Source organism: Lissotriton helveticus, chromosome 4_1 (genome assembly GCF_964261635.1).
Source record: "Lissotriton helveticus chromosome 4_1, aLisHel1.1, whole genome shotgun sequence".
NCBI lineage: Eukaryota > Metazoa > Chordata > Amphibia > Caudata > Salamandridae > Lissotriton > Lissotriton helveticus.
In genome coordinates, this window is record NC_136063.1 from 1,600,366,277 (window position 1) to 1,600,377,538 (window position 11,262).

Here is an 11,262-nt window from a genome sequence, read left to right on the forward strand (position 1 = left end):
CTGTGCTGTCTTGCCACCATTTATAACTAGATTTCCAACTGGTCCTCTTCTAGGAGCCAGTGTTCCCTGCTGTTAAGGCATCTGTCCAAGGGCCCAGGAGTGGCCAGAGTGAGCGCCATCAGGCAGGAGCCATTTATTGCACACAGAGGCATACTTCTCGATCACTAAATTCCGGTCAGCGAACCAGCCTCATTGAGAACTCCAATTCAGTTATGAACCGCACAAAACCCAGATCATACCTACTCCCACCATTGCAATTTTGACATCCTCCAGTCTTTCTTGTGGAAGGTCAATTAGTCTTCCATAAAATGTAAGGAGTGTTTGAAGAATACAAAGAGGCTGATGTGGTGCACCATTTTTAGATGTCTAGGCTCACCATTATTTCGAAGCCACAAGAGAAAGCACAACGCTGCATTAACTTGCGACCCCATTTTCCAGCTGCATTAACTTCACCATTCCTCACCAAGAACAATCAGGAATATTTGATGCTAAATCTGGCGATAGTACCAGCAAAGGAGTAATTTCTGTGCTCGCGCTGCGGAATGGATAAAGTGAGACTGCATGTATGCTCTGGAAGTTATGTCTTGTTCTGATCCTGAAAGAGTAAGAACAATGCAAGCAAGCTGTCTGTTGCACCGCCTTCCTGGGCCGTGGCTTTTTCCAGCCAGGTATGGAACAAAACATCTCCCTTTGGAAGGACCCTGATAACACCAGTCCTCCTGCAGGACTGACAGGCCTACGGAAACAAAGGCTTGACAAGGAGGCAACAGTTGAGGTCTCAGCAATCAGTTAGCAGAATCCCTTGGGCCACCAGTGTCCTCGTCGGTCCTCAGCTCGCACAAGGAGTGGAGTCACCAGAACCTGGGCCCACCAATTATTGTTGAGGCATTAAGTGGGCAACACACTGTAGATCACTGAGCAGGTGGGCATCAAACATATTCCTTCTTCACTGCACAACAGATATGGCCATATAGGCACGGTCAAGTCACGTCATAACCTCATACTTTACAGCTAGGAATTCTAGTCAGCGCTTACAATTAGGTGGAGCTTTGCAGGATGCTTTTGGGACGATGAATCACACCTGTTTTCACTTATTGTGCTCCTGTCCCAGAGTAGGTTTGAATGTATGAGAAGTCAGACACGTCTGGGTTATGGGCTGCCAGGTATAAAAGAGGTGCCGCCCTCTACAAATCTTGGGGAAAGAGATGTTGGAAACATCACCTCTCTGCTGTGAATTTGAGTCACAAAAGGGGTATATGCGATGGCATATATTTTTTGGCATTACCCCATGCGAGGGAAATTCTATTTTCCCCAACTGATCTGAATCAGCGTGGAGCATAAGTAAGTTCTAGACTACATATGACCTCCCGAAACAAAGGCAGTGTGACTAAAACATGGCACGGGTCTGAGAATGCTATGAGAGTAAATACTGTATATAGGATTTCTTGTACCTCAGATAAGGAGAGTGGGCACGCACTTGCACAGATTAGCGCCAACCCAAGACAGGCTGCTTGATGGTGGAGGGAGGGTAAATATAAAATACATGGGGATGCAGCTACACGTGCCATTTCGGAACAGGGCAATTGTCACCAAAAGAAACGGGCCATGAATCTATTTTCTTTCAAGGTAACTGTGCGCCCTCTGAACAGTCTGCAACTGTACACTAGATGGATGAGGGCGCATTGAACATCAAGGAACTTCATCTGCTACTTGCAAATCATGGCCAAACTGGTCAGTATAAGCCGTTATATTCAAAGGGTGGCGGCAATCATAAGCTTCCCTCGTGACGGTCTTTTAAAACGTGGAACATCTGCTGCTCTGACATCTGAATACTTGCGTTTGAAAGTTCCTTACAGGCTGCAGCTTTCCGCGTTAACCGCTCACATTTCAAGCCACAGCCTGTAAAACAACCACGCCATGAGCTGGAACGCTTCCCAGTGAAAGAAACGAGCCAAACTTCTTCACGGACTCTAACCTTGTTACAATGGAATTTAGTCGGATATTAATCTGCGTTAGCCACTACCAAGTAAGGGAAGAGTAAGTATTCTGGGAGTTGTTTATGAATATTTCAACTGCCTTTGGGCTTTCACTGTAAACTGTTGCCACGTAAAAAAAAAAATACATTAACTGTTCCTTCTACAACAAACTGTTCGTTATACACACTGCTTAGGTACTGGTCTCTATACTGTTGGAAAAAAAAATGCTTGGCCGCTTCTAAAATGATGTGATCTCTTTCCTGCTACTAAGTTTTTAGTTGTAAGGAAGGGGGGCTGATATCTTGTCACACTAAATGCGCCAAAACAAATAGGACCACTTGACGAACATTCAGCTAGTCTTAGGTAACCACAGCATTTAGTCTACATGAGGTACACCTCAAAGGCAAACACGAGGCCATTATTCCGAGTGGACCACAAACTGCACAGTATCCATGGCACAAATTTGTTACACCAGTTAAATACCGATATAGCAGGGTACTGCATTTACTAAGTGCGCGTTCTGTGCACTAGTAGGTTTTACATTCCTGGGAATGAGGAAAATGTGCTACAGCATGGGTTACTACCAATTCCATGGTTTACAGACTGAACTTTCCTGTTTGCTTAACTAATTTGCATTATGTTTTACCTTGCGAAAATTGTTCAGGCAAAAAAACAACAAAAAAAAAGTGCACACAGTGCGCGTCCAACCTTTAATCCAAATTTAGGCAGAAGCCGGAGTTGCTGCTTAAATCATAGCTCGTACCCGCAACAGAATGCGTGGCTAAGCGGGCAGAAAAATTGGCCTATAAACAAAAAAAACAGAATTCTCCATTACATAATCAGGACACTCCTGTGCAGATTACATGATGGGAGTCTTCAATCCATATTTTTGGACTATGGACAAGGCAATTCATCCATCAAAAAACGCTGCACAGTAGTTATGTCTGCAACAAAATAACTAACGTGTTATATTCTGGCGAAAGGCACAGCAGCTCTGCAGAAAAGCAACACAAACTCCAACATGTGATGGCGTTGGAGACAATGCCAGAAAAGGAATTTTAAAACTGACTTAATCAATAGTAGCAATAGTGGTTATCAGATTTACTCTCAACAGAAAATATTTTAGGAATCACCTGTGGCGTACAGTTACCTCGATGTACATTGGGAAGTGGGGATAAGGTTGTGTAACTGCTATTGAGAAGCCTATCAATGTTTGTGGTCTCCAAACAAGTGATCCATCAAGGAACCGAATACAGGCCTTTGTTAACTAAGAGTAGTAGATCTACTATGAGAACTAAGAGCAAATATATCAGATTCTATAAACTGGACATAAAATGCAGGATTATACTAAGGGAAGAAGCTTCTACAAAGTTTGAAGCAGATTAGAAACTTACTACAAACAACTGATCTACCCATCAAACAACTACGGAAAATAATTTGTAGGCAAACCCGACGCACCGACTACAGTGCCATTGGGTATTAGGCCTACATACACTAATTTATTGAAGACATGGATTGGGTAAATTAATTTTCCGTTCGAATGCTACTATCCTAACCAGTAGTCGATCATTCTCCCAAGATGTATTCGTGTAGATTGGGTAAACCAACAAGAAGTGGGAGCATTCCCAGCACAGTAAATATTACATTGTTTTTCAGACAGAAGATTAATTAAAAGGAATATATAGTTGTTGTGTAATCCATATTCTGGCGGAAAGGTCCAGGCGTGCTGCGCTTGTTATTTAGAAGATGAAGGCATAACTAGCTTTTAGCTCAACACTATCATGATTCTCAAATATTGGCAGCAGAACACTGAACATCTAACAAGCACATACAGGTTTGAAATGTCATTGCTTTGCATTAACATTTCATTTTAAAAACGTAAATTCTCCTTCTGCACTTAAGAAACCACACACAAACGAGGGAACAAGAAGTCTTCATCCGGTAAGTAAAAAAAAAAAAAAACAATCGACAAAAATACTGAGTGGCTGTCAACATTAATCTTCATGAATGCCACAAGGTAGTACAATGGATCATCTTGAGACAGGTTATAGCCAAGTAAGCTTAAAGTTACATTTTGTTAATTTTAGCCGAGGTAGTTGCGCATCTTATTCATGTTTCAAATTATTTTTGAAAGCATACATCATAATACTTGCTAAATACCCTTCCATTGCACATGAAGGTAGAAAACAAGATCATTCTCCAATACAAATAGCACTTGAAAACAGTTGTAATAAGCAAGATTACCAAAACTATTGCAACTATTAAAACATCCTATCCTAATTTGATGCCCGTAGAGATAAAATAATGTATTCAATGAACTGCTCTATCCAACAACTTAATAAAGAAAAATCCCGAACTAGTTACATATTATAGTAACAAAAATATATTGTTTTATACAGCATTTTCCTACAGTATTGCTGCCATTTTGTAGTGCTATAAATAGCAAGTCTCTCTAGTACCCAGTCTAATTTCAATTTAGTCAAGTCTGTGGGCCTGATTACGCTTGATTTCGGACCGCCATCCAGCATAGTAATCCGACTGTCGCAACATGATGCAGTCAGTCCGACCAATGGGGTCTGAGGGACCGACCAGCGTTTCTAACAGGCTCAAGGATCGTGTCGGTCTAATCGTAATCCCTATATAGGGGCGATGCCTGCACAGGAACCGCTGTAGGGATTACGATGTCCCTTTTCGACAACCTTTCCGTGGCTGTCTGACCACCATGGAAAGTGACTTTGGGGGCCCCTAGCAGGGCCCGTCCACCATGGACCTCCGATCTGGTGCCCCCCCCTAAAATCCATGCCCAGTGTAAAATTAGATTTGGTAAATTCAGAAATCCAAATATCTATTTGAAATATATGCCATTTCTAGACCACTAGTAAACTCATACAACTTCAATTAGCCCAAATTCAAACTCATCACTAGTACACACTGAAGTGGCACTGTGAGGTATGGAGTGACACTGCAGAGTAGAGTGACATTGTGTATAGCGGAGTGGCATGCCGCAAAGCGCATCAACATCTCATCCGCTCGTAAGCACTATAAATACAATGAAGTGGCATTGGGTGGCGTGCTATCAAATTCGCACTCTCACTGAACTACTGCTGACACATTCCACCAGAGCTTCTCGAATGGTTGTATTAAGCTTTTTGCAATGCTCCACGCAGGCAAGTCCTTGAAATTTCTCAATGCATTTTTTTTTTAAGTTGCAATAAAAAAAATTTTTTTAAAAAGAACGTTTTGATGGAAGTTTCAAACTATATAAGTAGCATTAGAAATTAAAATGCAAGGAGCTTGTGCTTTGCTTCCAGATGTTAAATAGTGCACAAAGTAGTACAATAGCACAAAGATTAAATTATAGCAATGAAATAAATGGTGCTGGATGTAAGAATCGCACACTGCAGATGTTAAGGAAACAGCAGCAAATGCGGATTAATGAAGAGTAATTTTCAGGATAAGGTAAAAAGTGAGTACAACAGCAAGTATGTGAATAGACACAAGACGGACGAATTTACAAAGGCATTTTAAGAACAGTAGCTAAATTTCCATTCTGTAAAGTGAAAGGGAAAACAGAGAAAGGGTGGGTATGGGGGCTGGGAAAAAGAAATAGTATCACAATCACACTGCAAGCAGCGGATGGACACTAATCAAGATGAAACAATCTGTGCTCCACAGAAAAAAAAAAAAGTGTAAGTGACGCATCTGTGCTCCACAGAAAAAAAAAAAAAAGAGTAAGTGACGCCCAGTAACTGCTGGCCAGTTAGTAGGCAAAGAGTGACAATGATTCCAACGAATGATAAGCAATGAGCTGGCTCCAATCCATTTATTTTAAACAAAACCACTCCCGTTGGACAGCACATGTGCTGTCGGCGGGCGAGACCCAATGAAACACGACTCATTGGATTGGTGGAAGCAAACTCCCTCGACTTTTAATGCCCTCTCTATCAATGGTTTAAATGTGCTGGTCCTCAACACTGAAGAGGTGTATTTCCCAAGAGTCACATGGATCAGTTCTACCTACATCAAGCTTCACTGCCAAAAAGAACTCCTTCCACTTGCAACTCCTCCAGTGGGCCTTTACATACCCTTATTCAGATGATTGCTTTGGTACCTGGCAATAACGAAGTTCTGATTTCATCATTTTAACTGTATGTGGGGCTCGAAAACAAAACTGTCAAAACCAAATATTTCCAAACTGTTACTCCGGTCTTTTGCGTACTAAAGTCAGACTAAACTTCTATGGTCATTATTTCACTTGACTATCTCCCAAAGGCTAACGACTTACAAACAAGACGCTGACTTCTAGCACACACGATCTTACAAACATCCGACTACGTCAAGAACGTTTCCTGTCCTCACCAGCTCACTAGACGCAGTATGTATATCTGCCTCCGTGAACACAATACCTCTCCTGAAGATGTCAAACGTGCAAATGTGGGAGAGCATCGCCATCAACAGGCTTATCAATCGAGATGAACTGCATGTCTGCTCTAAATTGGACATCAAGTAACTCAAAGCAGTGCAGTCTAACATTATGCTGTGCCTACTGCTGCCAAACCATCTGGCTCTCCCGTGCCCGCCATTTAAACTCCTCTTTCTTAGCCTGCAAAAGCCTTCAGTAGAAGCAACGGGTGACACTGACATTTGTATTTTTTTTAAACTGCATCATCTCGTCAGTGTGTTCAACTACCGCCCACTGACATATCAAAGTGTCATTTTATTTCCACGTCAACAAAGACAAAGTAGTCTCTCTGCAATTCGCTACTCCTCCAAATAAATTGAACAGTATCCCTTTCCCTTCACCCACGTCTTGCACATTGCTGACAGTGCCATCTCCTTGACTGGAGCTCTTTTCCTAACCCCAGCTTGCGCCAAATACCCCTGTGTCTGCTTCTATAGTCACGTGTATAGCCACCGACACCCAGGCACGCCCTTAGTTAAACCAAGAAACTCCACTCGTTCTGCCCGCGTGCTTCCCAAATTTCAAGTCGTTTGCATGAGGGGTGCAACGGGAGGGAAAGTCTTTCCTTTTGGGCCTTTAGGGCAAGGAGCTCTCTACCCATACACAAGTTTACATGCAATTACTACTCAACTGCCAGGGAAATACACTACACCCTGACTCGCCAGACGCTACAAGCACTCTGCCACCAGTAGGGTCCTCGATAAAGTGCCACAAAGGCTTTCAGAGATATCAAAAGCATCAACTATGTTGTCAGCTATTAAGAAAACTCTTAGTAGAAACATAGTACGTATAAATACTCTGCAAAGGCTTGCTGGTTTGAGTAAACCATGATTCGTGCTAGTCCCCCAAGTACCATTTTCGAAAATAAACGAAAAACATTTCTTAGTGAGATGCTGTTGCAACTATACAAATATCAATATTTAAAATAAACTGCAACTTATTTTACCCTCATCGGAGATGATGTATTTATTATGAAGTTTGTGTAGCTATATTTTTACAGAATGACAGCAACTAGAACACATCACACCGAGTTTTCACTGAAAATACTTTTTTTTCTCGGTGAACAAAAGATTTTCAGCTGAACGATTACTGCATGACAACTGAATCCTTTGTAAGTAAAGTGCTCCTCTTACACCGGTAAAAAACAACTTTGAGGCGCAGCTAAGAGGAAAATTAATCGTAGAAGCACTGAAATGGACCCAAGCAGACCTGCGCAGGTAAAGTGGTACTTTTGGCCACAAAGTTTAAACGTTGTCGCTTTCGAGCGAGATCTAATGGCACTGCCCAGTTTTGGCTAGTAGCTGCCCTAGCACAGACATGTAGCCCTGGCACAGAAGTGGAGCCAGCGTATAGAACAGAGGGTCTGCAGCTGGCGATGAAGCCAAAAGCACTAAGTCCCTCCCCACCAGTCCTCGCCCGCTGTTGGACCATGGGCTGGAAGGAACCGCAGCAAACAAGGGGCTGGCAGGCTCCGCTTTGGGAGAGGCTGCCGCAGCGTGCACGCACAGTCCTAGTTCCTATTCCACAAAAAAACAATACAAAAGTCACGCACCTCTGTGAAAGGGTCCATCCTACCGGCAGATTCGGATTCTTCTCCTCTCGGGATCTAGCGCTACGACGCACAGACACACTATCTTTTCTCCAACACAGGACGTTCGAATTTGAATTTCAGCGCCGTCGATATGAGCGCATGCGCACCAGATGTCTCTCCATGGGGTAGGGACTTGCGGCTCTCGCTGTCACTCGGCGGAAGTGACCGCCCAGAGCGGGTGTGTCGTTCGTCGTTCCAGGAGAGAAACTACTACAGAACCCGGAAGTAGGGAAGATCCGTAAACGTCCGTTGTTTATTTCACGCTCGCTGTTCCTTCGGTGCCCGTCTTGTCATTCGCTTTCGTAGTGTAGGATCAGAACGTGCGACTTGTGATTGCACAACGCCTGTTCAATTAATACGCCGTTTTATCAATCGCTGGATATATTTCGAATATATTTCAACACATCCGATTTATGATTTATTAAAAAAAAAGAAAAAACATTTTGAACCCAAACTTATAGGTAGGTACTCGTGTTGAAAGTTACAAATGAACAAATAACAGATACATTCAAGATTACATAATATGAAAAGGTAGCGCTTTTAGGGTAATACAAATACAGAATACATATTTTAAAACAAGCATTTACAATGCAATGATCTTGTCTTTGTTAAAGTTAGAGCTATTGGCATTGCAAATTACATTTTTTTTAATGTTTTGGTTTTGAAAACATAAATGGCATTGTCATTTAAAATGGCAATAGGTGAGCAGTAGAGAGTAGTGGCAGTGACTCGTAGTTAGTAGAGAGTGACTATGAGATTAAGAGAGAGTATAGTTGTATAGAGTAGAGTAGGAGTGAGTTGTAGGCAGTAGTAGAGAGTGAGTAGTATAGATTAGTAGAGAGTAGTATAGAGTGAGTAGTAGATAGTGTGTAGAGAGCGTGTAGGAGTTAGCAAGTAGTAGAGAGTAATGAAGAGTACTAGATAGAAATAGATGTAGTCTAGTGAGTTGTTGATAGTATATGGTGTAGTAGATATATTTAGTAGAGTGAGTAGCGAAAGACTATTAAAAGTTGTTTGTTTTCCTGGTGTTGCTGCCTGTGTCTTTGGGGCATCTACTAACGGCGGGACTGCGAGGACCAGCAGCCCGTGTTTCTTCTCAGCTGTGCCTCTTCCCACCCTCCCACGCCGAAGACCTATAACTACTCGCGGCCCTCGCTTCGCGGGAGCCGCTCGCAGTGGTTTGTTTTCCTGGTGTTACTGCCTGTGTCTTTGGGGCATCTACTAACGGCGGGACTGCGGGGACCAGCAGCACGTGTTTCTTCTCAGCTGTGCCTCTTCCCGCCACTCCCACTTGTACCTATTTCTTTGAGTGCGCTCTCCGCTCCGTGGAACGCGCGCGGGTGCGCGCTGGGCCAAGGGCGGGCCCGTTTGAGCCAGGAGAGGCTGGGCTGGGCCACCCCTCTAACGGCTGAAGTTTGTGACATGCCAATAAGCTGCTTTTTGTTTGTCTGATACATTACAGTATCTGAGAATGACAAGTCGCTCAGGAAAAAGTAGTAAGGCACTGTCTGGGGGCTCGGTGGTGGGGACACTCGACCGCTTCATTGTCAGAGCTGCATCCGTGCTTGCAAGAGAAATTGACATCACAGAGCGCCGACTTTCTCTTGATCTGGCCCATACTAAGCGTTCATCACTGGGTAACTTGCTGGCAAAAACACCAGAGTGCAGCCCAATCTCAAAAGCCATTATTGCTCCGTCCCCTTTATGCCTGGATATTGACTTAAACACCACAGATACAGTGACCCAAATAGTAAGTGGGTCTTCTAATTTCCAACTTAACAACGTCGTTACTGTAGTGAGCAGGCTTCCGGAGGGGGTATCAACTCATGCATCAACATTAGCCGAGTCTGGAGTTAAACCTACTTCGACAGGAAAATCATTGGGTGCAATATCAAAAAAGAAACGGGGAGGGGGCGCTAAATGGGGTAAGCAAGCCAAAAGCCCTAAAGAAAACTGCCCAGCGCCAATATTGGCAGATCAATCTAATCAGGATCCTGAATTATATAGAGAAAACAACATCGACTCTAATCTTATAGTTGGAGGCAAATTGGTTCTTGATGAAGGGTTCTGGGCTAAAATTGGTGGTATTGTTGTTTCTTCTATTCGACCCATCACGGACAGATTAAAAGTTATTGAAGAGCGGTTGAAGAAAATTGAACAACTGACCGTATCAAATTTGGAACTTTATAAACAAGATAAACTCATAACACATTCAACACCTCAAACCAACTCCCTTCCCTCTACAGCTTTAAATAATGCACCAATTACTTATGTCAATACCCATAACTAAGCCTTGTGTTGTGGATTTGACGGAAGGGACCTCCCGGAGCGACGTTGAAAGTGGACTGTATAGAAACAACGCACCTAGCCTACAGGGAAAAAAAGGTTTACCCAATAGAATTGGAGATCAAAACGCGGTAGGGGAGGGTGGTCCGAACAAAGGGAAGGCGGCAATGAAAATGAACTTAATGAAAAGGTGGTACAAGATTCATTTCTCACAAATGTCGATCTACCCCCGGAATCTTTTCCGTACGTCGTAGTTTTAACAGGGGTCCCAGAGCTAGGGAAAGATAGCCATGAATCGTTCCTGGAGCTAAAAAATAAAACCACACACTGGCTCAATGCACACAGACCCTTACCACACCACGTTCAAAGTAAGATCTTATTTGTACGTAGAGTAAACTGGGTGGGTACATATAGAAAAAACATCCAGGGAGATTGTAATATTGTAAATTTCCAGGATAGGCAAGCGGTACAGCATATTTGCGCTGAGTGGCCTACCTTTACTAACACCAAAATACAGCCCCTAAATCTAACCTATTTCGGCTTTGGGAAGTGAACTTCATGGCAAGTGGCCCGATGAAAGCGCATGATTATGAGGGATTTGGGATGGAATATGGTTTCCCCACCAGTAATCGATACAGCGCGCTTGAAATGGTTGACTGACTTACCCCATTAACAACTATACCTAGGATCTCATTAATGTCAGCATGGGTGGGGAAAATGTAGACACTGTAAATGATAAAGTGTATACGAGGAATGACTCCATCGTCTCAACGAATAATATAGGTACCCCTTGCGAATTGACGGCATTTCCTCGGGGCAGGGAATGGGAAAAAGCTAGGTCAGATAATGAACTGAATTTACAACACAGTTCACGCACTCTGGTCCGTAAAAATCTAGGGGTAAATAATAGCGACCATATCATAAATAAGAATATAGAAAAGGGTGAC

General features: G+C 43.0%; 1 protein-coding gene across 1 annotated transcript in view; it reads right to left on the bottom strand.

The window, feature by feature from the left end:
* The window catches only part of ANLN (anillin, actin binding protein), a 262,650-nt gene extending 254,474 nt beyond the window's left edge, over positions 1 to 8,176 (bottom strand). The window contains exon 1 of the mRNA XM_078688221.1: positions 7,991 to 8,176. Coding sequence (XP_078544347.1) covers positions 7,991 to 8,008 — 18 coding nt within the window. The 5' untranslated portion in view covers positions 8,009 to 8,176. The remainder of the gene's footprint in view (positions 1 to 7,990) is intronic.
* Positions 8,177 to 11,262: the final 3,086 nt, after the last annotated feature.